Source organism: Pipistrellus hanaki, assembly GCF_964339955.1.
Source record: "Pipistrellus hanaki genome assembly, chromosome: 8".
NCBI lineage: Eukaryota > Metazoa > Chordata > Mammalia > Chiroptera > Vespertilionidae > Pipistrellus > Pipistrellus hanaki.
This window is the reverse complement of record NC_140510.1, coordinates 67,954,426-67,982,376: the sequence shown is the minus strand read 5'-3', so window position 1 is coordinate 67,982,376 and position 27,951 is coordinate 67,954,426. Positions and strand designations below refer to the sequence as shown.

Below are 27,951 nucleotides of genomic sequence, written 5' to 3'. Positions count from 1 at the left end.
GGGGGCAGTGGTCAGAGGAGACAGCGGTCAGAGAGGACAGCGGTCAGAGGGGACAGCGGTCAGAGGGGACAGCGGTCAGAGGAGACAGCGGTCAGAGGGGACAGGTCAGAGGGGACAGCGGTCAGAGGGGGCAGAGGACAGAGGAGACAGCGGTCAGAGAGGACAGCGGTCAGAGGAGACAGCGGTCAGAGGGGACAGAGGACAGAGGAGACAGCGGTCAGAGAGGACAGCGGTCAGAGGGGACAGCGGTCAGAGGGGACAGCGGTCAGAGGGAACAGCGGTCAGAGGGGACAGAGGACAGAGGAGACAGCGGTCAGAGGGGACAGCGGTCAGAGGGGACAGCGGTCAGAGGGGGCAGCGGTCAGAGGGGACAGCGGTCAGAGGGGGCAGAGGTCAGAGGGGGCAGCGGTCAGAGGGGACAGCGGTCAGAGGGGACAGAGGACAGAGAGGACAGTGGCCAGAGGAAACAGCGGTCAGAGGAAACAGCGGTCAGAGGGGACAGCGGTCAGAGGGGACAGCGGTCAGAGGGGACAGCGGTCAGAGGGGACAGAGGACAGAGGGGACAGAGGTCAGAGGGGACAGAGGACAGTGGTCAGAGGAAACAGCGGTCAGAGGGGGCAGCGGTCAGAGGGGGCAGTGGTCAGAGAGGACAGCGCTCAGGCTCTGGAACAGAACAAAACAACCTGTCTCTGCCCCTTTGAATAGCTTTCTTCTCTCACCTTCCCATCTGAAAATACACATGCCTTCCCAAGACGTTTCCTCAGGCCCCCCTTCTTCTCCCCCCCCACACATACACACACACATACACACACTCACAGCCTTTGGTTTGAGTACCGCCTGGCACACTCCTGAGCTGCTCGCCTGCCGTCTGTCTGCGTTACTGTGAGGTCAGCAGGTGAGAGCGGACCACCCGGCCCCCACCCCTTGCTTCAGAGATCGAGTCCACACTGGTGCTCACCGCACCATCACGGTGGCTGCACCCACACCGGGCCCGGGGCATGCCCACCCCGGGGCTGGCGGAGAACCCGGGGCTGTTTTTTCAAAAACTTCACTGTCACAGGTTTTTTGGATACATGTATTTATTACGCGGTGGAAAGCAACACTACCCAGTTTATTTTAGATTTCATTTAAAATAAACACTTCCCGATTTCAGAACACGAACAACATAGCAGTGTTTCGATTAGGTTCTGAGGGAGGTCCTGGCGGCAAATACATTCAGAGCTGAGCAATCCCCGGAGGAGCTAAACCCAACACTCAGGCACCCAGGCCCGGCCAGACAGACAGCGGCCCCCGCGGCCAACCGCTCGCCCGCTCCCGGTTGGGGGGCAGGGGCGGTGGGCAGCACAGTAGGCCCGCGGTGAGAGCACAGACCAGAGCCGCACAGCAGCGAGTACAAAGCGTGAGTAACCACCGGAGCGCTCCGCAGAGATCTTCGGAGTATCCAGGCGGCATCCATTAGCGGCACCGACAGCACTGACACCGAAGGTACTCGCGACTGTCAGCCTCCAGCCAGCGGCCCCAGCGGGAGCCGCTGCGGCGGACATGACCTCGTGGTAGGAAGGGCACACAGAGCGGAATCACAAAGCCTTTACAGAGTCCTAATCGGAAATGACAGCGAGAGCCTCTTTCCATTAAAGCAGGGCGCCCGGCCATCGGTAACCCTTCCGCCACGTGAGCCGTCTGAGGGCCCCGAGCACACAGCGCTGCTCTGAGCCGGGACCCTGGAGTGGGGTCAGGGGTGGAGGGGGGTCTTCCCGGGGCAATGCTGCTCCCGGCCTCCTCCGCCTCGTTCCCACAGACACAGGCCGGGCTGGTGCCTGGCGGCTCAGTCCGCCACGGCCACAGCCACGGCCACAGCCACGGCCACGCGTCCTCACGGCCACGCCGAGCCACGGACTTAGATGGAAGCAAAAAGGGGAACACTGGAGGCCGCTAGCAGGGTCAGCGGGCCATGAGGCACCGGACAGCTCGGAAGCAGCGTGTGGCCCGTAGAAAAGGGGAAGGAGTTGCTGTGTAATGTGAACACCAGCTTGTCTGTGGGGGAGGTTTCTGCTCATTTCTCAACGGCTTCAAAGCAGTCGGGTGTGTGTGTGCGCTTACTATCAGATAGTCTCACTAACATACCCCTTCACCTCTGAGGTCTGATACAGTGTATGTGCAATTCCCTCCCCGAAATTGCTGCAGCTCCATTTACAACTAACTGGCCTTGTTCTGAACGCAGCAGCCGCCCGGGGGTCTGCCAGGGAAGAGAGGGAGCTGAGGGCCCTGGTGGACTCACGGAACGCACCTCCGCAGCGGTTCCCTCGGGACTCGGGGCGCTTCTGAACTGACCCTGGACGCTGACTGCTTCTTAAAGAGCCGCAGCAGCACAGCCCCTTCGTGGGCCGACACATCAGGCAATTCGTACTCAGTTATCCGGTTGGTCTACAGACAGACAGCCTCCTTACAGCTCAGATGCCAGATCTGGCGGAGTCTTCTGACTCATTGGGAACGTGGGGAGGGGCACGCCACACCCCCTTTCCCAGCTGAAGGGCCCAGAGGCATGTGGCGGCGCCTGGGAAGAGGCTGGGCAAAGGGGACATAGAAAAAGGAAAATTTTCCAAAAGTAGTGTAGCTACATCGACACATTTTTGGTCACCAAACGTATCTTCAACAGATTCCCTGATAAAGTCTGATCAGAATTGGTCTATCCTACTAAACACTGTTAACTACGGTAATTATTAAAGTCACATCATGAAGCTGGGGGGAGGGGAGAAATCTTAAACACACAACCATGAGTGCACGCAGTTGTTCAAACGCTCAGACTAGTCTCTACAGGAAGTCCTGGAAATCGCGCTATGCGGTTCTACAGGCAGCCTGGCCCCTGCGGACAGGCCGTGGAGATAACAGCTTAATTTCTATTGATGCATAAGACCGAGAGTCCACAGAACACACACAAGAATCATGAGGACCTCACAGCTAAGCCAGCACTGGGACTACTTCTGCATCGGACTCTACAGCGCACCAGGCCACAGCGCTCACATTGTGGAGGGAGGTGGTTTTACTTCTGTTTTGTCCCCAGAGAGATCAGGTTTGTCCTGGGCGTGCAACGGAGAGACTGCCAGCAGCACTGAGCTGACCCACGCTGCAGGAGACACACCGCCAGGCAGAGACACGCGCGTCCCGTGACCACGTCCGCGGTGACACGGGTAAGGGGCCGGGCCGGGCTCCGGCGTCACAGGAGGCCGTCCAGGTTCTTGTGCACGGTCTGGTTCTCCTTCCCGTCGTCGGCGTCGCCCTGCGGCGTGTACTGGCCCTGGTACTCCTGCAGGATCTTGAACACGTCGTGGTGGCCGAAGTGCAGCGCCTCGTCCATGGGCGTGTTGTTCCACCTGCAGGCAGCACGGGGGACAGGGCGTGAGGCGCCCGGACAGCGCGGTCCTGCCCCTCCGGGCTCGGGGGCAGGGCAGGGCCATCCGTGCCAGCTGAGCCATGTGACAGTGACCATTAGTGGGAGGAGTACACAGGAGGGCCTGGGAGGCAGGCAGCCTTGGGCAGCAGGAGGACAGGGTGTTCTCCGAGAACAGACCCAAGCGCTCCAGACGGAAAGTCCTGGCTGACAGACACGGGAGGCTCCTCAAGGTCCCTGAGCTGGGACTCAAAAGCTCCAGGGATCTCTCTCCATAAAAAGTCCAAAGGAAATGCAGGTTTGTAGCACCCATCCCCCTAGCCTTTGCTACAGAAATTACGTTCCTATGAATTCAGAATCGCAGTGAATCTCAGGGGGTCTGGAAATAACTGCGACCCCATTAGGGCACAAGCACACATCGTAGGAGCAAGATCGACCCCAAGGAATGGACTGTTCACCTTCCCTGGCAAAGGTGGGACCCGGGGCCAGCGCCCGGGCAGGAGGGCGACCCTGCCCTTCCCACGTGTTCCTGCTCTTAGGGTGACGGAGGGGAAGACTGGCCACAGCGGTGAACCGGCTCACCAGCCTCTTAAGAAATGAGACAGTGGGTGACACACAACCCAAGGAAGGGCAGAGGGTGACGGTGGTTCCCTAACACTCGCAGCCGATGCAGCCGCCCTGCCTCCTCGCCGCTGGCGCCGGTCCTTGGTACCAGGCTCTCGGGCTCCTGTGCCACACACCACCTGCCTTTCCTTCCTTCTCTTTCTCCCTCTGAAGGACCCAACAGGTTTTGCATATTCAGTTTCATTTGAAAAATATTTCTAGATAAAGCTTGGTAATTTTCTTAATTTTTAAAATCAGGTAAGTAACATTTTAGTTGTATTTTCCCCCCAAAAGTCCCAGATGAATTAAGTTGCTTTTACTTTTTTACTGGCCTTCATTTATTTAGGGAGTCGGTGGCCTTATATTGGGGGTGAGGACAGTGTTCAGTCCTCTGCAGCACATAATTACCTGTCTTTCTGGGGGATGAGGGGGGGGGGGGGAGATTGAATGTTAACTGCAAGTTACCTTCTTTACAACTTTTTCCAGGAAACAATGCAAAATGTCAACTTTACAGAACACACTACATTTGCTCGAGCCTATTCTTCAGGTTGAGGTGACGCTGACTGTGAAGTAGAAGAAAGAACTGTCTTGGTGTAACCTAAAATCTCAAATAGTTGAATACCTAGTTACCAAGGTACTTGCGTAGCTAACCTTTGCCACCCACTGGGTACTTCCCTTCCACATTCCTACTGGCCAGTTAGGACAGGAAACCAGTACACATCCCAGTCCCTAAATATGCGAGCACAGCAAGTCTCCACACGTGGGCGTGAGGTTTGGGCTGGGATTATCGGACGGGGGAGGGAGCGCGTTCAGTTTCTTGCTAAGGAACGAGCGGCGTGGGCACTGCGTCTGGGGACAAAAGGGAGGTCTGGGGGTGCTGCTGTTGAAGGTGATGGCCTAGAGAACCAGTGTGCTACCGCACCTACAGAGCTGCTCACAGTTCTCAGACCCTGACACGTCCCTTTCCTGCACTTCTTGAAAGCTGAGCTAATAAAAGCCAAAGCTCTCATTTAAAAAAAAAAAAGTAGTAAAACCTTAACTAGAAAATAATCAACATACTCCAAATGTAATGCCGTCCTCAAGTATCCCACCCAAAGTCAGTACCACACCTCTCCCAGTAGTCCTCTCCTTCCTCCATTCTCCTAACCCTTTATTCTCCTCCTCGCTGACCATGGATCAGAAGACATAGGGTAGCAAAATGGATAACAAGACTCCTGTGCATGCTGTCTAAAGGGACCCGCCTCAGAATGGAAAATACAGATTAAAAGTAAAGGGATGGAAAAGATATTTCATGCCAAGGGGAAAAGAGGGCTGGGGTAGAAATACTCACCAGACCAACTACACTTCAAAAACCAAGGCTAAAAGGCTGTGAGAAGGACAAAGACGGACACTACATGATGATAAAGGGATCAACCAACAGGATGCAGCCCTTGTAAACATCCGGGTGCCCAACACGGGGGCAGCTAATTCCGTAAAGCACACGTGCAGTTCTGACGTGTACGGGCGCATAAGTACACGTGCACTTCTGACGTGTACGGGCGCATAAGCACGTGCAGTTCTGACACGTGTGGGCGCATAAGCACACGTGCAGTTCTGACACGTGTGGGCACATGGGTAGAAGTCTGGCATCTGCACGCACTTGCCCCTCCTGGGCGCCCTCTGGGGGCACGTCTCCTGCAGAGTGAGTGGCGGCGTGCCCTCTGGGCCGAGAGGGAGCGGAGGGAGTGAAACGTGTTCCAGGCCGTTTCTCCCGCTAAAGCAGCGCGCCCTTCTCTCCCAGCCTCCCAGCCGGTATCCCCAGGACACGGATTGAAATCCCACTTCCTCCAAGCTTCCGAGAGGGACCCGGACCCACCCGGGGACTTTCAGAACCCCCGCACTCGCTGCGGAGCTCCAGGCCAGCAGCACGCACACGCGTCCTAAACACGTGCCTGTCGCGTCTAGTCCACCCTGTGTAGGCGAAAACCCCGAGGACACATTCCTACTCCCTCTTTCCACGCGCAAAGAATTGTTTCCTCCCTACGGTGTGCTGAGCGGACAGCCAGCCACACGACCGAGAGACATGCTGACGAGAGACCATCTTGGGTAAGAGACAGAATAGGAGAGGACCCGCCCCCCCGGCAGGCACGGTGTGTTGTTGCCTTTAGAAGGCACTGCACCCAGTTCCAGAACGTCTCCCACGTAAACGCGGTGGGTTAAGGGGTGACCTAAGCTAGCATGCCCTTGACCTGCGTGGTCAAACCCCGACCGGCACGGTATGCGGGAGGCAGCACTGGGCTCACCTGTCCTTGGGGAAAGGGTTGACTTTGCAGGCTTCCAGCAAAAACTTCACGACTTCAACGTGACCTGTAGCCAACACAGAGCAGGCAGGGGTCAGGGGTCAGTGCCGAGTGGAGGTCAAGTCTGAAAAGGAAGTGGGGGAGGGGCCATCCTCACCCTCAGCCGCAGCCACGTGCAGGGCCGTCCTAGAGTCGTAGTCTCGCTGCTCCATGTCCATGGCCGACAGGGCAAACCTGGAAATGTGGAGGCACAGCTCTTCATCTGTGCTTACAAAATGCTAAACGCACACTCACGGCATCGGCCTGGTTCAGGCTGAGGCCCGGGAGCCAGGGCCCTCCACCTCGCCCGCTCCTCAGCTTGCTCTCGCCCAGGATGTGGCGTCATTCCCTCGTTACTCCAGCTGGAGAACAGGGCCCCATCATGCAAGTGTGAGCCTCAGAGCAAGCAGCCCCTCACTCAGCGTGGCCCCCAGACGCCCATTCTTCACAGGCCACAGGCCACCGTGCACGAGAACCAATCGGGCTTCATTTTTCCCCAAGGTCGTGGAAGAGCACAAGTTCACTGAGACAGAACTGACACGTACGCTGATGGAGGTTTACGGTGTACAGTGTGTTGATTGCATACACTTATATATCGCAATAGAATTACCAGCAATGTGCTGGTTAGCCAACGCCTGTGGGCCCACGGAACTGTTTTCTGTGGTGAGAGCAACAAAGACCCAGGCCGAGCTCAGCTGCTCTGAGGTGCTCAGTACAGCACGGGCACAAGGACCAACGGGCGTGAAAGATGGAGTGAAGCACAGACTCGATCACACTGGTGTTACAGCTCTACACAACGGCCTGACGTCAAGTACACAGCGCCATGCGGCCTCTGCTGCCTCTGCTTCCCTCCCCCTCCTCCTCCCCTTCCGCCCAGAGAGGGGAGTGGAGGGTGCCTGGGGGTGGAGAAGGCGTTTGGACCGCCACCACTTAGGACAGGGGCCTGGGCTTTGCTGGACAAACGTCCATGGGATGGACATTTAATATACATTGTCTGGGTCCTTGTTATCAGAGGGAAATGCAAGTGGGGTTTTCGCCTCGAGATGGCCATCTGCCCAGAAGCTGCTCCGCAAACACCTGCGAGCCGCTCGCTGATCCGCCCAGGAACGTACCTCCGAAGCGCAGACACGTCTCCAGTGTAGGCCGCAAACAGGAGGTTTATCACCGACTTCACCTGGAAGACAAGAAAGGCAGCTTCACGGGGGAAGGCAGACGGCCCCGGCCCCGGGGCTCCCGTGAGCGGGGGACACCTCAGCCAGCCTCGCAGTCACCCCAGCTGCAGGCACGTCCACAAGGAGGCAGGCACGTGGTGCTCTTTTCCCGCTGCACCAGAGGATTCTGGGGGAACCCAACTCTGAACATAAGATGCGGGAGGGAGGAGTGGGATGATGCCTCCTGCACAAAGGGATGGACACCTGCAACCTGCGAGCGAGACACAAGGCGGGGCCTCTGAAGCGTGTTCAGAGCCTCCTCACCGGTGTGCCCGGGGCGGTGAGCTGACTGTGTGCTCACAGCATGCACGTCTCATCATTGCTGAGAACGAAGTCATGCCATACCAGCGTCGAGGCCCTGCCTGTCTCCGCCCTCACCATCACCACCACGGCTCCTCGCAGACCTCCCGAGGCAGCCTCAGTGCGGGCACTGGAGCCCGGGGAGAGGCTGTTTCCCGGGAAGGCCGCCTTCCACGTGAGCCCAGCAGCTGGGCCCCAACACTGCTCTCAGGTGGCGGGGACCCTCCCCACACAGTGGGTCCTGCTCCTGACAACTCCCACCATCTGTCCTTACGATGAGGACAAGGCTGGCTTATCCGAAAGGCCACCGGGTCCCAGCAGCCTTCACGAAGCCGTGAGCCAGCCCCGCTTTTGAGAAGCTAAATTACTGGACGTACACGATCTGTGAATACTTTGTCAATGCCCACTCTTATCTTACACTGGACTTATTGGTGGAAGAGAGAAGAAGTTTAAGTGGAGCCGTGGAAAGTAACCCAGCTGTCCAGAGACAAAGCCACAGCCCTGGGGACTCTGTTCAGAGATTTTAACCTGAGCCCGGCCAGTGTGGCTCAGTGGTTGGGCATGGACCTATGAACCAGGAGGTCAGGGCTTGATTCCCGGTCAGGGCACATGCCCGGGTTGCGGGCTTGATCCCCAGTGTGGGGCGTGCAGGAGGCAGCCGATCTATGATTCTCTCTCATCATGGGTGTTACTATCTCTCTTTCCCTTCCTCTCTGAAATCTATGAAATTATATTTATTCATTTAATCTTTTTTTAAATTTTATTTTCTTGTTTAAAGTATTACACATAGTAGTACATATGTTTCCCTTTTTCCCATTGACCTTCCCCTAGCCTCCCCTACCCCCCCGCCACACGCCCTTGATTATTTAATATTTTATTTAAAAACACAGCTCTCAGCAGGCTAGGGCTCTCCGCCTCCACTGACTCCCCCACCCCCCTTTTGCTCCTCGGTGGCACAGGCCGAATGCCAAGTCGCCCAGGCTGCTGCCCTTGGCAAGGAGCGGGGCGGCGGGTCCCTCCGATGGCTGAGCGAGAGGGTCTGCTTCCCTCAGAGGCAGAAGGAGCTTTCTAACAGACACGGCCTACCCGCAGACCTGGAGGCCCCTGGGCTCTGACCCTCACAGCCCACCTCTGCCTCACTGACAAGCGGGCCCCACCTCCAGTGTGGTCAGCGCCACGGCTCACCCCCTCGGGTGCTCACCCCCTCGGGCTCTCACCCCCTTGGGCTGCGCCCCTGTCCACCGGGGGGGGGGGGGGGGGGGGGGGCCTGCGACAGCCTCTGGCTACTGTCACGCTCGCATCACGACGTGTGGGTCAGAGGGGCTGCGGCCCAGGGGGGTCCCACAGCCCGGGGCCGCCGGCCTGCCGGCCAGGTGTGCACAGGTGTGCACTGTGACATTTGCACAAGATCACCCAGTGACACATTTCCCTGGCGAGGTGGCGCATGGCTGTGTTCTGTTCGATTCTGCTGCCGCAGACAGCTTTCTATTTTTATTTTTTTAAAATATATTTGTTTATTTCAGAGAGGAAGGGAGAGGGAGAGAGATAGAAACCTCAATGATGAGGGAGAATCATGGATCTGCTGCCTCCTGCATGTACCACACCACGGATGGAGCCCACAACCCGGGCCTGTGCCCTGCCTGGGAATAGAACCCTGACCCCGGTTCATGGGTCGATGCTCAAACATGAAGCCACACCACATACTAGCATCTTTTTAAAACATGGATCCTGGTGTTCCCGGTGGCCCCCTCACACCCGGACTAAAAGAGAACCCTCCCCTGTGGCTTTCAGGACACCCACTGCTCCGCCCCATCTGTCTCCTTCCTCACACTCTGCCTGTGCGGCTCTGCCCGGCCAGGCAGCTGTCCTGCTGGTCCCGGCATCCAGGGCTGCCCCTGCTGCTGGGTGCTGTCCCCCAGCGGTGAGGGGCTCCCGTCCCTCTGCCCGGTTTCTGAGCACTGTCTCTTCATCACCTTCCTCGCTCTCTGCCCTGGGGCTCCAGGCACCGGTGAGGTAGTTACCCCGCTCAACACAAGCTCCTGTGGGCAGACCTGCCTTGCTCTCCCCCCATGACCGCGTGGCCCCCGTTCTAATAGATGCTCGTTACGTGACTAACTCAGATCAACACATGGTGCACCTTACCCTTAGTTCTTTGTCCACTTCATCTCAACAAAAGAAGTATTCACTAAGTATTTTCTCCCAAGCACCATGTGGGGGTTCCATTAGCATCCTGATTAATTCTACCTCCCTTAACTTCTTCCAACAATGTTACCCAACCCCTCCACTTCCCCTCACTGGGGCTCTGTGTCTAGTCCTCCTGCCACCCTCCAGAACCTTCCCCATGCCTCTTACAGTCTCCACAAAGCACTGCTCGGGCCACTGCTTCTCAGCAAGGGAGTGTCAGCACACCCCGGGTCATTCCTGCTCGTGCTCCTCAGCCTGCCACTCTCTCAACCCCGGGGGGCACTGCCTACACTGCCCTTGCTCTTGGCTGTGCCCCTTCCTCTCTTCCTGGGAGCACCTGGGCTCCTGGTCCGCTCTCTGCCACGCCCCCAATGCCTCTCCCCCAGCACTCACAATCCACTTGTCCCCGTGGTGCTCAGGGGGACAAGCAGATCCCTCCTTCCCAGTACCACCCTGAGTGCACCGTCTGCTCCTCCCCGGCCACAGACCGGGCTGATTACTCCCTAAAATTATCGTCCAACCCCTCTCTCACTGCCATGCTATTTGTTCTCAGTGCCTCCCTGTGAGCCCCAGGTGTCTCCCACAGCAGCAGCCATGCCTTGCTCCTGCCTGTGCTTCTGCTTAGGGCGCCAGCCCACGCGTGCGTCTCACCCCTGAACTCCGACGGCGCAGCCTGAGCATTAACCGCAAACCCAGTTCCCACGCTTCACAGCATCAGCAGCAGTAAGTCCTCGGCCTGTTTGTGACTGTATGCACACCTACCCCTTTCTTCAAATCCTGAATTTAGGCCACGCTAATTCCAAGATATTTTTATTATCTATAGTATGTATCACCAATAATTCATTTTTTCCACAAAGTTCTAAGAGTACATTCCTTATTAATAAAGCCCATGACTGGCTGATTTGGGAATATAATCAGGTCACTGAGAGCATGCTAATACTTTATTCATAAGCACGCTTCAGTTCAGAGAGATAATGTAAGAGGAGAATGTCAGGAAAATAGGCTGCCCTTTAAAAGGCTCTGCGGCTCATCAGGCGTGGGGGAAACCACTAGCTTATCTACACACACACACACACACACACACACACACACACACACACTAAAACGTAACATTGGGGTTGGGATGGCTGCCACGGGTGCATTTAGTCCCAACCAGACACCCAGGGAGGCGGGCACAGCCCCTCTCCGAAGGTGTGCGCACATGGACGCGCCAGGCCGGTGATTGGGACCAGGGAACCTGAGTGGGGCTGTGACAGCAGTGAGGGCCCGCACTCAGGCCGCCCTCTTGCTCTGCAGTTTCACAGGTACCCCTGAGCCAGGGCACGCCCTCTGCCACAGGGCCCACGCAAATCAATGGGGGAGTAGGGGGACCCTGAAGAGCCAAGCCGACTGGCAGAGGAGGGAGCACACTAACCATTGCCCACCTGTCCCCTCACTCTCCAGTGCTCACTGGAGTCAGATGAGTTTTAAACCACCTGTCAGGAAGGCCAGGGCCTGGCAAGCAACGAGCCAACAGCCGCTGCCAGCAGGCGAGCCAGTTCCGATGACTTTGTGTAAGGGCAGGCGTGGGCCGTAACCTGCGAGTGAGTGCTCTTAGCCTCCTGGGAGCCTCCGCTTATAGGTGCCCCTCTGTTCATGGGTGCCCCGCTCCTTATAGGTGCCCCTCCACTTATGGGTGCCCAGCTCTGCTTATAGGTGCCTCTCCACTTATAGTTGCCCAGCTCTGCTTATAGGTGCCCCTCCCCTTATAGGTGCCTCGGCTCATGGGTGCTCCTCTGCTCATGGGTGCCCCTCTGCCCATGGGTGCCTCTCCACTTATGGGTGCCCCTCCGCAGGAGAGGACTACGCTTGGGCAGGGGGACTGAGGCTACAGCCCTTCCCAGTGCTGCTGCCTCCCTCAGCCCGAACCCAACAGCCTATCTGAGCTGACCTGCAGTCTTAATGGAGGACAACAGGTCACAGTTCTCGAAGTCTCTGCCCTGGCACCGACCAGCAGAACCGCCTTATCCAGGCTGCACGAGTGGCTCCGGTTTCAGCTCGGGCGTATCTGTTGCCGGGGAATAGATACTCATCTGTTCAATAAACCATCTCTCCCCAGATCGCCTTGTTTAGAAAGCTTCACTGCCACTTGGCCCTTTCAGAGCCTTCTCTCCAACTGCTCACAAGGCCGGGTTAAAAGGGCGAGCCCGCAGCAGCACAGCCCAAGGTCATGTTCACTGCCAGCCAACGGCCAGGGTGTAACCCTAATCCCAAGAATGTGCATGTGACCACAGGTATTTCCTTTCCCCGCTCCTGCTTACGGGGCGTGGAAAGCAGGACTAGCGTGCGTTCATGGTCCCACGGACTAAGATTGGCCAGAGGCCACATGTCCCCACGCTTTCTGGTGATTCATTTAGACACAATAATTAACATGCTACAGACAACATTAATCCACACAGCAGCCATGACCTGAGGATTAGAGAAACCCCCTTGTGGGAATAACAGTTCAGCAATTTCATGGCCACATTTCAGAATTCTTGCACCAATGCAGGTTCTCAGATGGTCATTTTAAGAGAGGATACATCAATTGTACTCTGAACAGGAGAGCAGAGACTTGGTTTACAAAGACAACCTTCGAGGTGTCGGTTCCGAACACTCTATTCTGCTCTCCATTAGCTAAGTGATAAATCTCGTAAGCATACCATTTTCAACAAAATAACTTTTCTTAAACTAAGTCACAATTACATCAAAGAAACATGACAACCCATGTTGACAAAAAAGGTATTTTATTGACAAGGTAGCTAATATGAAGCACTGCTCTGCTTGGGCTAAGCACGGTGCTTTAGAACTGCCATCCCCGGTTCTATCAGAAAGGTCGGACACGGAAGGACAGCACGCTCAACACCTGCGCCAGGCGACGCTGCTGGGAGGCAGGACTTGGGCTCCACCAGGATCCAGGATCTACGGGGCTGAGAGGCCTAGGAAAACCCGAGCCTCGATACCATTCCAAGGCTGAAACTTGTGATGGGAACCACAAGCCACACAGAAACAATAGACACCCATTTCCTCCTGAGCCGCTAACAGGGTGTTTTTTCTCACTGCAGAGAACCGAGGGGACAGGACAGATGACTCCCTGCGCTGGCGCCTGGCCTCGGTGAAACGGAGCTTGGGGTCCAGGTGAATGGCACGTGCTGGGCCTGGCAGCAGGTGAACACTGATCTGAGCCTCCTGTCCTCCCGTCAATGCCAGTGGACAGTCTCCAAGGACACCCAGAGCTGGGGGCACCCGAGTGTCAGAATGAACCAGTGCTCCCAGCCAAAGGACAAACAGGAATGAGCAGGCCGGCTGCCCCAGGCCAAACACGCTCCTCACCGAGGCCAGAGGCTGGTGTCTGACAGCTCCCGCCTCTGGCGCCCCCTCTTCCTGGCCCCCTCCTCTCCCTCAGGCGCCTGTAAACTCCGTGACGTCAGCACACCAGAGAACGAGGTGCCTGCAGTCATGTTTGTTTACAAGCATTAACTGGTCACCAAATGCCTCTATTACTTCAGAAAATAAAACAAAAAGTCAGGAGCAGGGCCACTGGAACAGAAAGATTCTGAATCTGGTAAAAACTCAATACAAGCAAGTTCCCTGAAAAGGTGGCTCCCTTTCTGCCGGGGAAACAAGTTTTGGACAATGAGAGGCAGAACCACGGTCTCACTTAGGGCCCCTCTGGATGCCCTGAACACCAGCACGGCATCCGAGCACATGTCCCAACTCTGATTCTAGAAAAATCCCCCATTCCCATTGGTGTCCAGGGCCTACGCTCCTTCGTTTGTTTCACACCGGCATTGTCAAGTCCAAGGTGTGTGCTTTATGCCAACACAACGGCCCATGACAGCGTCTGCTCTACGCTGTGCACGTGCTTTCCTGGACGGGCCAAGGTGACTGCTAGTCAAGTTACAACCCGTCCCTCCCACATAGGATGCAGGAAGCAGGTGAAAGGGTATTCTTAAGACCCTTCAAATAAAGCAACGTGACATTTGAGGGAACGATTTAAGAAACGCACTCAGCCCCATCCCCAGGGCCTTCGCACCAGACTGCTTACACCTACCGCTAACCTTTGAACTTATCAGGACCCATTCCGAGAAGCAGGGATGGGGACCACAGAATTCTACACAAGGCTCACTTGTCGGTGCAATGAACAGGAAGTGGTAAATTCTTTAAGCAGAACCAAACTCTAAAAGGAAAAACCCCAACAGGGTTCTTCCATGTAGGTTGGGTCTGAGGCAGATACCAAAGTCCCCCCTCCCCCCGTTAAAAGCAGCTTCCACTAAGTGCTCGGAAGCCCGTGCCTGGCCCTCCAGCAGCTCCTAGACCCAAGCTCTGGGGCAGCCCTGGGGTCGGGAGGACGGCTGGGGGTGCCTGTTTCAGACTTTATGATCTTAAAGCCCAACAAAGCACGCTTTGCCCTGATGGCTGACCCACAGGAAGTCCTAGTTGTCACCAATGATTCTAAAAGCCATGCTACTTAAAATTTGATGCCACTGTTCCTGAAGATGGTGTAGTGTGAACTCAGTGCTGCTAGAGTTAACTAAATTGTCAACATTGGGTAGAAATCTACAAAAATGACAGGATTTTGTTGGCAAGCTGGACTGCCTGGGCTGGGGCAGTGCTCTGGAGGACTCGCCACTGTATCCTCGGTTCCAGGCTACCCACTGCGCTGCCTGCGACAGGGGCTGACCAAAAAGCCCAGGCTCCAAGGGAGTAGGCATGGACGGGCACTCTCCTCCACTTTAAATCATCAGCTGAGGCCGGTTTTTAAGTGACTGATTCTTACGGTTTGCCATCCTGTCAGAATGAACTAGAATGGCACATCTTCCTGAAGACAATCCTCACTCCACCTCTGGAAAAGGAAGTCAGTCACAGACCTGGTATCACTGTTATAAAACATTAAGCATTTAAAAAAAACTAGGTGACTTTAACAAACCTCAGAAGTTCATGTCTCTGGTAACTCACATTGGGCTACCCAGCCAGATCTTATGCACAAGCGCCCAGCATGCACAGTTGCTATTTAAACCCAAAATGCAAAGCAAAGATAAAACCAAGTCCCAATCTATTCAGAACTTTTGCAAAAGATACCAGGTTCTGAACACAGAACTCCAGCTTCACAGGGGGCTGCATACGGATCATTGCAAAGCCAAGACAAGCCAGAGCCGACAGCAAGATAAGTGACCCCGTGAGCAGGCGGCCTCTCCAGGACAGAGCTGGCAGGGGAGGGGGACAGTGACAGCAGGGCTGATTCTGTGGCACACACGGTGGATGTGAAACAAAAATCGCACAACCGTGACCAAATCAAAATTAAAGTTTCTCAGGTTTTTATTTCTTGGCTAAAAACATAGCAAATGAGTTTTCCTGCTCCTGTTTCTCCTTAAGGTGAAAAAAGTCCTGAGTGCTCCAAACTCTGCTGTAATAGTGCTTGAGCTGAAACACTTCACAAACAGGCAAACAGATAGTTAAGCTCTTATTCCACTCCTTAAAACCATTCTTTCTCTAGTTTGTCTTTCAGGTTAAAATAAATAAATAAAAAATAAACACACACACACACAACAAAAATGAGAGACATGAAGAAATATTTTATTGGCATGATTAAAGAGGGTTAAATCGTATTAGTCACCACCAAATTTTAACAAAATCACTTCTGTATTTCATGAAGATGTTAATGGAATTTCATAGTGCAGAAATGTGACATTTATTTATCTCAATTCAAAGTAGAAGCAATGATTTAGAGATGATTTATTTAAATTATAAATCTTGTGCATATAATTGAGCCCACAGATGGATGTATTTAAAGTTGAGTGTAAAATAAATGATCAACAGTAAGCTGCAGTATACTGAAAAAAAATCTGCATTTCTTTATTTTTATTTTTTGTGTGAGAGGAAAGAGGTTATATTCAGGAGTCAGTCACACAACCTGGGAGGATAGCAGACTCCCATCTCAAAGACCAATCAAGAAGTTTGGATTTTGACACTTTTTAAAACTTTTGAAAGAAAATAAGACTAGTCTAGCCAGTGTGGCTCAGTGGTTGATTTCAACCCATGAACCAGGAGGTCATGGCTCAATTCCCGGTGTGGGGAGTGCAGGGGCAGCCAATCAATGATTCCCTCTCACCACTGATGTTTCTATTCCTCTCTCTCCCCCATCCTCTCTGAACTATATAAAAAATATTTTTTTTAAAAAAGAAAATAAAACTAGAATGCCAAGTGTCAATAATAAAAAAAGATTTGGCAACAAACAAAAGCAATATGAAGATGTGAAAATGGAAACCCATTTTATGAACTTTGATACAATTTTTTAAAATACCTGATTTTTCAGCCAAAAATGAATCATGATAGAAAGGGATGAAAAAGAAAGACTACTTGAAATAAATATATTTCAAGATTTCTAATTAGAACTTTTACTTTTGAATGACTGAAAGAACAAAACAACAGATCTAGAATGGAGTTCAACTAATAATATTATCATCAATCTCATTTAATGGAGGCAAGACTTACGTTTTATGCTATCCTCTCAAAGGACAGTTTTAAGTGTCCCTTCATGATAATTTGTAAAGCACACACAAAATAATGAAAACTAATTCTAACATAAAGAAGTCTAATAGGATAAATTCATGACTTTAATTTGGATTTCACAATGGTATGGCCCAAATCTGAGTACCCTTTCATCACTGATGCTACTGTAGCAGGGCTTACTGGGAAGTCGAGAGAGCCCCACTGGCTCCTGCACACCCAGGCTCCCGCCATGATCCTGTGGGGAGAAGAGCTCCCTAGACCAAGTTGAGTTTTGAGAATGAAGGAACATGACTTTTTTTTTTTTTAGAGTAACAGTATTTAAATTTTAGCATTTAATCAACCAAGGTTTTTAAGAAATCAATGCATTTTAACAAAAGCAATATACATTTCCTTCACAAGGAAAAAACAAAAACCCAGAATTATGAAACAGATTGGTACTGAGGACAATTAACACAGTGGAGTAATAAACAGAATGAGGCCCTTGCTCTAAAGACACTATGAGATCCAAACATCTAAAGTAAAAGCGAGGGAAATCGCTATATATTCTGCATAGTGTATGCTGGAAGAGCTAACTTGTAAAGAAAAAAAAAAATCTTTTAAAGAAACATTTGTCTACAACTTGAACAGCCTTTTACTTGTTTAAAATCTTTACTTGTGCATTTAGCCTAACTCCAAAGGAATTTGTTCTAAAAGCCAATGGCACACATTTATTTTTAGAGTCACATTTTTGCTACACTCACTTCTTTCAAAGGTTCCGGGCAATGTTTATTTTTAGAACTTCTGTATAATTGTGACATTCACTTCTAACCTGACTGTCTGTACACACTGCGGTAGATGACTGCTCGCTAGCAGAACACAAGCAGTTTACGTGTACACGGATGGGACAATCCGATGCCAGATAATGTGTGGTCACACTAAATACTGCCCACCACTTATTAAAAATGGACAGCTCACACACAGAAGGCTGTTCCAACACATAAAACAGACCGGCTCATAAAGAAGACGAAGATGTTAACTGGGAAAGGAAGGTGAGAGAAACCGAGAAAAGGGGGTTGGATGGAGTGGGAGTTTATAGCAGATAACCTTTAAGATTACTTTCAAGCCCAATTATGTAACTCTAATAAACTATAAGATTATGGTAAACAGAAGATCAAAGATCTAGAAAGATTGAACTATTATTTTAGGGATAAAACAAATTCTTCAGCTGTTTACAGAATGACTTAAAATTATAGCTCAGGGACCCTAGGGGGATTGCTTGGCAGAGGAGATTATCATTATAGAGATAAAAGTCGCCAAGAGTGGAATATGAAAAAAAGTTTTAAATTTGTTTCAGGTTAAGAATTTTGCCTTTCCAAAGTTAAGCTTTCCAAGATAATTTTAATCATCTGTTGGATAGATTTTCGCCCAAGATGCCTTATGGTACTTTAAAAAACCTTAGTCCAGACTAATATTGTAATTTCTAAATTTCTTCACGTGATGGGCAATGTATGGTATTCTCATTAGTAAACTTTCTGTGGGATAAAGGGAGAAGAGGGATAAAAGAACTTCCCCCAGTCCAATATATTTCTTGCTTCTACGCAGTGTAAGAAACAGACTGTAACTGTGTTACCATTTGAAATAAATGTGGTTGAACTGACATGCTTGGATATGTGCTCAAGTATGCTTTTGCCATGACAGAACATGGTCTTCGGGTCCAGTTTATTCTGAGTAAATCTAAGTGAGCATCTGAGGGGCGTACCATGATGCACCAGAGAGCAAGTTGCATCTCCAAGATCTGGATTTAGCTTTTATTATACAATATAAGTATTACACTTAATATAAATGGCAAAGATGCTACTGAGCAGAAATTATATTACTTGGTTTAAAAAAAAAAAAAAAAAAGCATTCTAGCATCTTCAAGACCTCTAGGAGAAAAACCACAATTTTTACAAATGAATAGTAAAACAGTTTTGAAACTACAAATAGTGCATAATTTTTAAACAACTGTTCCATAAAGTGATCTGCCCAAACTGAGAAGCACACTAGTTAGGTTGAAAGCAATCTTCCTGTGTAACAAGCCCTGGAGACCGCTGCACGCTGACGGCCCTCTCCCTGCTCTGGCCTTCCCCGATGCGGGTGGCTCCCACGCGATAGCGTGGCAGTGAATGGGAGCAGCAGAAACCATGTATCCTTCAACAATAAATTAATTCTGGGGCAGCAAAAGTATTAGAGTTTCTTTTGTGACAAAACTTGGAATCGGAAGAGCTCAATGAATCATTTATATACAACAAATGATGTGGAAAAAACTGCTGCTGGCCGAAACTGGTTTGGCTCAGTGGATAGAGTGTCAGCCTGAGGACTGAAAGGTCACAGGTTCGATTCTGGTCAAGGACATGTATCTTGGCTGCAGACACATCCCCAGTGGGGGGTGCGCAGGAGGCAGCTGATTGATGTTTCTCTCTCATCGATGTTTCTAGTTCTCTATCCCTCTCCCTTCTTCTGTAAAAAAAGCAATAAAATATATTTTTTTTTTAAAAAAGAAAAGAACTGCTGCTGGTTTCATATTGTGGAGAGGTGGCTGGCTGGCAAGATAGACGTATATACAGATATACACATGAACACTTGGCATGTATAACACATACATCATATATATATAGATTATCATGATATAGATTGACATATCAGTCTATATCAGATTCTTTCCACATAAATCCATGCCTATGAGACTCTACATCAGGGGTCTTCAAACTTTTTAAAGTGGGGGCCAGATCATGGTCCCTCAGAGAGCTGGAGGGCCGGACTATATGAACTACTAATTCCTACTGTAACACCTCGGCTGTGCTCACTGCCCAAAAAACCTGGCGGGCAGGATCAGACTCCTCTGCGGGCCGCATGTGGTCAGCGGGCCGTAGTTTGAAGACCCCTGCTCTACATTGTGACCAAGACAATTAAGCTCTTTGGGTTACCTTTTCCTTTGCATTAAATGAGTTAATAAACACACCAACAAAAACCAATGGATCTTTTAGGACAAATGATCATATGCTGTTACATGAATGGCAAATTTCATCAAGCAGGAAAATTTTAAGTGCTGTATTTGTTCCACAATGCACAGAAACTGTTATAATTTTAACTGTGCTGTGGAAATATACTAAGTTCCTTCTGAAAACTGAATTCCTTGAAATAGCTAAGGCAAATTTCCGTATTATAGTTATTTCACAATATAAGTCCTACTGAGATAATCTTCATTTGATTTAAGCAATTTTTTTAAACTTTAAACAACAGATTACATAGTCAATAACAACAGTGACATTTCTCCTCAGAAAGGAGAAAGAACCTGCAAAAAATAGGGCAATGTTTGGTTTTTTAGGTTGTCAAGTAAAAAACAAAAACAAAACCAAAAAAAAAAGGAACTAGGGGGAAAGTCTTTATTCAAATACTCTTAGTACAGCTAAGAGGGGGAAACTCTGTTAATGCTACACTGTATTAAAAAAAAAAGAGAGCCGAAACTGGTTTGGCTCAGTGGATAGAGTGTAGGCCTGCAGACTGAAAGGTCCCAGGTTCGATTCCGGTCAAGGGCATGTACCTTGGTTGAGGGCACATCCCCAGTAGGGGGTGTGCAAGAGGCAGCTGATTGATGATTCTCTCTCATTGATATTTCTAACTCTCTATCCCTCTCTGTCTTCCTCTGTAAAAAGTCAATAAAGTATATTTTAAAAGACAGAGAGAGAGAGAGAAAGAAAAGAAGGAAGAATCCCTTTGAGTATTTCTAATTTTTTCTTCACAGCAGACTCAGAAATAATTAAGAATATAAAGTATCTTCATAAAGGATGATTTTTTTAAAAGTTAAAGTTGCAAAATTTTGTTGTATATAAATGCTGGAGTTACTGTCATTAAAAAAAAAAACCAATAAAATCAGCTTATAATAAATTTATTGTACAATACAAAAAGCATACTAGAAAATAAAAGACACATTCTTAAATATACAAAGCAAATGAAAGAAAGCTAAATAACACAAATGTTTTCATCCAAACATGAAGATTAAAATGCACAACATTTATGCTAAAAATAAAGTATTTCAAGAAGGATATACATTTCAAATGAAATGTTAATGATGAATGAAAAGAAAAACAAAATACGTTGACTTTAAGTGCTTGAATATCAAGAATCAGTAATGGCATGAAACATTAACTCCAACAGTACAGCACTGGGGATATTTCAAGAACTATATTTGAAAATGTGTTAAAACACTGAAGGGATTAAAATAATGTCATTAAATCTGGCAAAGATTTCCCCCTTTTTTGCAAAGTAAAGTTGGAGGGCCTATTCACAATACCCCCGTCTTCCATTTATGCCTTCCTACAACTCTCTGGATGCTCCTCCTTAATAAGAGTCTATAAATACAGCAGAGGACAGAGCCCTACCCTGATGGTAAGTGTGCATTTAGCCTTACCAACGTAAAAAGGTGCCACAAATTAACCATTTTGAAATCTATATAAATATGAATACAATATGAAACACTAAATTTCCATTTACAAAGTAAAGCTAACCTACAAATAAAATAGTAAAACGTAAGAATTTAGAGGACATGAGGGGGGAGGGGGATTAACGCCTTTTTTGCAAACTGTGAATTAAGGCATTCAGTTCCCCAAACCACAAACGGCTCTGGTGAAACGTATACTGTCCCAAGGTCCAGCAGAGGTGAGGCCTTCACACACACTACTCCCTGTGGACGGCTATACCAGAAGCATCCAGTAAGAATATGCACCTGTACATTAGAGGAACATTCAAACCACCAGAAAGCCCTTGGTAAAATCCTCTAAAACTTCGCATGACATATAAATATATGCCATGACACAAGAAAACTATCAAGTTCTCCTCCTAGATCCCACTTGGCACCTCCAAAATCTACAAGTTTAAAAATGACTTAACAAAAAGCACCTGGAAGCCGTGAGAAAATGGAGAGAACAAAGGTGCATGGAGGAAGGAGGGAGAGTGAATAGGTCCTACAGAACTTTATCATCACTTTGCCAAGACAGACTTTAAGTACTTTGAATTATTTGAAATCAGACTGTGTAGAACCTATAGTTCTTCTCGTAAAAACAAGTTTTGATTCTCAATATTCCATTTTTATAACCAAACAAAAGGATTCAGTCTAACAGATATTTTAGTAGAATACTCACTACCTTCAAACTCAATTAATTTCCCAAGTACTCTTAAAGAGTTCAACGAGAACAAACTTTATGATGTTATAATTTGTCATAAAAGATTCATTAGCATTTGTAAAAAACTATTAGAATAAAATTACTAAAGCTAAAGCCAAGATTCACCAATTTTATTTAAATAACAGAAAAAGCTACGTGTATAATAGAAAATAAAACTGTTCAGGTAAACATTTCACTTGAAGACACTCACTACTGCTGCTTCTGGTGATCACAGCTTCTTAGCAGAGGGCATGACACTATCTTGTACCTGAAATTCTTTGGCTGGAATGTTTAGTAACATAAGACACTCCTGTACATGATAATGCTGATAGAACATAGGAGTTGCAAAGTAAAAAAGCAAAAACACGACTTTATAAAGTGTTAGATAAAATTTTAAATGAATTTTTAAAAATTTAAAGCCAATCTATCACTTGGCATGACATGTAAACATAAGCTAATTTTATAATCTGCTATATTAAATAATTTGGGATTCGTTATTTTACCTTTTTAAGTTTTCTTTTTAGTTTAGAAATACTTTTTATTGCCATTAAAGACATCATGTCAATTTTAAAACTGGAAAAGAACAAAATTTAATGAAACACTTCTAAGTTCAATGTGTTTTAGAACCAACGAATTACAAATTTCTATTACTATTTTAAATGGGGTTATCTGACTCTATAATTAAATTTTTAATTACACCAGAAAAAATTTTAAATCCTTTTAGCATTTTTTAAAATAAAGCAAATTTGCTTTACTTAAATACTTTTTAAAAACTGGCAAAATCTACTTTTTAATTGATTATTTTTACACACAGAATAAAAGGAGAAAAAGCTTTATGGCTCCAGCAGTAAAGGTTGAGAACAGAAAAAAACTCAAATAAATATTTATCGTATGCAAAAACACTAACAATGTGTGATAGGTACTGAAGAGCTCTGAAACTAGCGCCACTGCTTTAGCTTTTCTCGCCCAGACTCTCCATTCTATACACTACAGTGGTAGAGATGTCCTCATTTGCCTCAGGTGACACTTTTTTCCACACTGTCTCTTTTAAAGCAAGTTCTTGTTGGAGACTTTCACAGTCCAATGGTCCCAAGGAATGCTAGTTGTTCAAGCAACATACATATTTATTAGTGCACTTGAGTGAAGAAAGGTCCGAGCTACAAAATGGTATTTTTTAGTGAATGTTATTAAAATCTGCTCACATTTTTACCCACCACCATTTGATGTTAGCTCTCCATGTTACTCATGTTGACTCTCATGAGAGTTTCTACTGTGTTGGCTCTGCATAAGTTTCATATTATTGTAAGTGACTTTGATTGGAACTAATGACATGAAAATTTACTTAGTTTATGCGTTAAAATATTTTCTTTCTATCTGTAAGTGCTTCTTCATATGAGCTTCAAGTCTAATTAGGTAATTCTGTTACATACATTTTTCATAGGGTTGTAAAGGAATTTAAAACTCAAAACAAGTTCCTTAGTTCAGGGAACAATGAAAAAAAAAAAATCTTATTCCTGAAATTTAAGTCCTGACTCCTAATACCAACTCTAAACAACTAGTGTGTGTGGGATATGAAGCCAGGCCCACTAATCAGAAAAGAATACTTACGAGTACCAGGGATACTGCATTAAACACTTTTTGTAGAAAAATATTTCAACAATAGTGGGTCATAAACTTATGAGGCTCTGTATGGTGTATCACTAATACTATAATCCCTTCCATTTACATATCCATCCACATCAAAGTAAACTTCATTCCAACACTTTATAATTCTAGACAAGTATTAAGAATAAAAACAGGCTTTCTTTTTACAACATGTAGAGCTTTCTAATGTGTCTTAACAGAATCAATTCCTTAAAATATTGCTTAAAATAGCAAAAAATGGGGAGAGAGGAAACCCTGCTGTTAGGCTAACCAGTTTCAATTTAAATAAAACATCATTACTTAGTATCTATGAAGTACTGGTCTAGGATAAAAATGTGAACTTGTTTTACACTCATCTGTGATCAGTATAGATATGAGGCCATTGCCAATTAAACTAAATTTTATTTAAACTGGTGAATCGCATTTTCTCTCTCTTAAAAAAATATTGCATAACAATCAAAATAAGAATTTAGCTTACCCTTTGATCGCCACCTTCTCTTCGAGGATCAAGTTTTTTTGCAAAGTGTCTCAAATTATCATAGTTATGGAAATTACACAGAGAAACAAGATCCTGTAAATAAACAGAGCCAGGTATAAGATATTAGTATTCACTGGCAACTGTTTCTTCATAACTGAATCAATTATACGATGCAGCCCCATTTAACTACTATCTCATACAAAGCACTTCTGTGTGCTGCTAAAGCAACACGATCATCAGGAAGAAGTCTGGAATCTGAAGAAAAAGATATGGATACACACTTTGAGATCACTGCTTATTAGCATGATTATAGCACTCAGACACTCAAATTGTTTACCTTTCATTTCCTATAAAGTGAGCATTATACTAACAGGCCATATGAAATTCTTTCAAATAACCATAAAATGAAACACCACAAAAATACAAATAAATATTCTGATTACAATCTATTATAACCTGCAAGCAATCTAGTATGATTCTAATTTTTATAGCAAATAAACAACTGAAGACAAATCAGAGTTTTAATTAATAAAGTGGAGAAAAATATGAAGACCCTGGGAAGTAATAAATGTAAATAAGCCGGAAACTAAAATATTAGCAAGAGTTGAGTCCCAACATAAAATTCTGGTCTAGGCAAGAAGTATGATCATTTTAAATTAAGTGCTGGTTTTCTAAAAAACAAACAAAAAAACACCTTTTATGGATAAGTTATTCAGCCATGAAATATTAATGAACTATAATAATTTTAATTTATACTACATTTCAAATTACTCTTCCAAGTTAGTATATTTTGCTGAGCTTTTGGAAACCAAATAGTAATTATAACCATAAATATTAAAATACAGCATCAAACAAGGAATTTTCTGTGAGGATGTTTCTATGAGAGCCCTCTATGAGTAGAGTGCCAACAACCAATAAACTATAAAAATGAGAAAAGAAAAAATAAAATCATTGGATGGATCATGTTATATGATCATTTATTTCGTTGAGAAAACATGCTTACATGACAGAAGTGAATTCCCTTAACACTGTTGCCCATCTTGTCCAGAGGGGGGGACCAGCACATCATGCCCATGACATTGGGGACGACCAAAAGAATGCCCCCAGCAACTCCAGACTTTGCAGGAAGACCAACCTGAAAATAATTTTAAAAGAAAAAGGAATATTTATGTCAACATAAGACAAGTTATTATGTCCAACAATAGCACAAATGGCTTAAAAGTCATGGCATATTTATTTCTAAATAATAGAATTACAACTCTAAAAATGTTGAGGGATGCCGAAACCGGTTTGGCTCAGTGGATAGAGCGTCAGCTTACGGACTGAAGGGTCCTGGGTTCAATTCTGGTCAAGGGCATGTACCTTGGTTGTGGACACATCCCCAGTAGGGGGTGTGCAAGAAGCAGCTGATCGATGATTCTATCTCATCGATGTTTCTAACTCTCTATCCCTATCTCTTTCTCTCTGTAAAAAATCAATAAAATATATATATATTTAAAAAAATAAAAATAAAAATGTTGAGGGTATTTACTAACATGCTTATAATATGGTAAATGAAAGACAGATATACAACAGTTGGGATGTATTTACATATAGAGAATTTTTGAAAGATATTCTAATTCCTAGGCTTATATTTTTGTTTTCTTCTTTGTGCCTATATTTTCTAATTGTTTTTCTTATAAACATGTATTGCTTTTAAGTACAAAAATGGTTTTCAACAAATATTTTGACTAGAAAATAATGAGAACTTATATCTTCTTAAAAAGATTCTCTGATGTAATGTCAGAGAAATTTTGAGGATTAGAGATAAAATGGTAATTCAAGTTAATCCTCTTCAAGACATTTACCTTTACCTTATGCAAAACTTGATAATTATGATAAGAGACAAAATTAATATCATCAGGACAGTGCTCTTTAATGGCTTATAACATTCAAACAATGAGTTCCTCCTGCTGCAGTAATCTTGTATAAAATTAAACTAAACAAAAATACCACCTGAATGGGATCTACCAATTCACAAGGAATACAAGGGACAGTGAAGGCATCAACCAAATCTAGACTGTGAGAAACTATACATATAAACGACCCAGTTTTTTCAACCCAAAATAACAAGAAAAAAGAGAAGGCAGATTAAAGAAGAAAAATAAAGGGAGATACAACCAATCATAATTTAAAGGTACTCTTTGCAGCCCAAGTCAAAGAGAAAAATAATAATGTATAAGACAGTCCAGATGACCTGAATAGTGACTAAACATTTTGATGATATTAAAGATTAAGTTCTTTAAAACTTAAGCAGTCTATACTAACCTTCTATATTGGGAATGCCTTAAAAGAAGTGATGAGGTTCTATAAACAAAACTTTAGGTTCTAAAGAACATCTGGTAGACTGCTTACTAGTAACTCTATTCCTTACCAATTCTGTAACCAATTAACCTTGAAAACAAGCCTCTCTTAAAAATAAATGTACAATTTGAGAAGCAAAGTTCAAACTGCAATTTTAAAAGAACTAGTCCAAACTAGTTTCTTGACAGAAAATTAAATTAAACAGTAACTTACATGGAAAGCAAACTGCCCCGAGAAATCATACATGCCACAGGAATGCATCAAACTCAGTGTGTTTCGAACCGCTTCTGGGCTCAGTACTCGTTCACCAGTAATTGGACAGAAACCGCCATTAGCCAGTGTTGCCGCCATCACACTAGCCGATTCACAGGTTACCTCAATGGAGCATAACTAAGAGGAAGCAAAAAATGAATTCTGAAAATCTAGGCTTACATTGTTTTTAGTATTGCATTTGACTTCTAAGATAATGTTTTATCTGGCATTTCATACATATCTGAAATGATCCTAATGGGATCATTTTAATATAGCTTGACATTCTAAAGACTTTAATTTGGACAAAGTTCTAGCTCCTTTAAGGTTTATTTTGATTTTCCCAGTTATTCAGTCTTTTAATGGCAAAACTAGGCTAGGAAGAGCCAGGCACTAAGCACTAGTATTTGTAATTGCTCCATGTGATGTTCAGAACTGCTTAGTATTTAATGCTTTCTGTAAGATACACAAACATAATTATTAACTCAACAGGAAAAAAAGGAGCCATGACATAAAGCAGTATAATAGGTATATCTATATCAGAAATTGCCACTTTAGAGAAAAAATGCTTAATTGCCCAATATTTCGCCTATAACAAAGCTCAGCATCCACATAAGGCTGTTAACATGCAAAGGATTCAGTGAAGAAGAATCGAAGACAGCTTTAGCCTGGATACATGTGTGCCTAGAGCAAAGTGCTTCCTTTTAACCACCAACTAGCATGCTAGTATTTATTTGCTATGGACCCGGGGTGCTGGATATACTATGATGAAAATAGAAAAGGAAAGCCCAGGTACATTGCAGAGAAAAATTTTTGTAGTTAAATATAAACAAACTAATGGAAAAAGTTTACCATACCAAACCCAAATTCATCCATACTACTAAAACAATAAATATGGTCTATTTCAATTTTCATTAACAGGAAACAAATGGGGGGAAAGTAGAGGAGAAAGAGGGTCTGGGGAAGAGAAAGAAAAAAACTGAGTTCTCGACTCAGAAACTTTCTCTCGCACCTTAAGATCTACACACGAGGGTTTGAAGAGAGCAAAGAGTAATTACTGTAGTGACTGGAAGCCCCTTTTTTGACTGACTTTCACTTTTGCCTATTTCTATTAAAGCCTCTCTCCAATTTCCCCCAAAACTACAGAATATAGTTAACTATACTGACCCATACAGCAAATACAAAGGTTAATGTAATCATGAAAGCCTTTCTAAAATAAATAAATTTAAATGCTAACAGCCATTTCTTAATTTATATTTAGTATTAATTGGAGTTGTGTGTCCTAAGGCAATATACTCTTAATATCAGCTGACAGTATTGGGGGGAGGGATGTCCAGGAAGACTACCTTTAATTGAGTCTGTACCACAACTGATGATGAGAATGGAGCTTGCTATCCTAACTTAAAAAGAAAACCCGCTATGTGGCCGCAGAAACGAACTGAGAAACTGCAACCCTCCGTTAACTCCTCCAAACAAAATGTAAAAGATAAGAAAACAGGGTTCCATTTTTAACAAGAAGTCA

The 27,951-nt window shown here is 46.3% G+C and overlaps 1 protein-coding gene and 1 long non-coding RNA gene across 4 annotated transcripts in view; one reads left to right on the top strand and one right to left on the bottom strand.

The window, feature by feature from the left end:
• Window positions 1-1,090: 1,090 nt before the first annotated feature.
• The window catches only part of GLS (glutaminase), a 60,697-nt gene continuing 33,836 nt past the window's right edge, over window positions 1,091-27,951 (bottom strand). Inside the window, exons 12-18 of one of the 3 annotated variants that reach the window (XM_084892127.1) lie at window positions 26,394-26,570; window positions 24,841-24,972; window positions 23,838-23,930; window positions 7,422-7,483; window positions 6,428-6,504; window positions 6,274-6,337; window positions 1,091-3,371 (exon numbers count right to left, since the gene is read on the bottom strand). In XM_084892127.1, the coding sequence (XP_084748253.1) occupies window positions 3,215-3,371; window positions 6,274-6,337; window positions 6,428-6,504; window positions 7,422-7,483; window positions 23,838-23,930; window positions 24,841-24,972; window positions 26,394-26,570 (762 nt within the window). In that variant the 3' untranslated portion in view covers window positions 1,091-3,214. Of the gene's footprint in view, window positions 3,372-6,273; window positions 6,338-6,427; window positions 6,505-7,421; window positions 7,484-20,426; window positions 22,873-23,837; window positions 23,931-24,840; window positions 24,973-26,393; window positions 26,571-27,951 lie in introns of those variants that run through there. The other 2 variants (XM_084892129.1, XM_084892128.1) reach the window with 2 other exon arrangements.
• On the top strand, window positions 11,551-17,652 carry LOC311626557. Its single transcript, XR_014795718.1, has 2 exons — window positions 11,551-11,679; window positions 11,756-17,652. It is a non-coding gene; the product is annotated as an uncharacterized lncRNA (long non-coding RNA).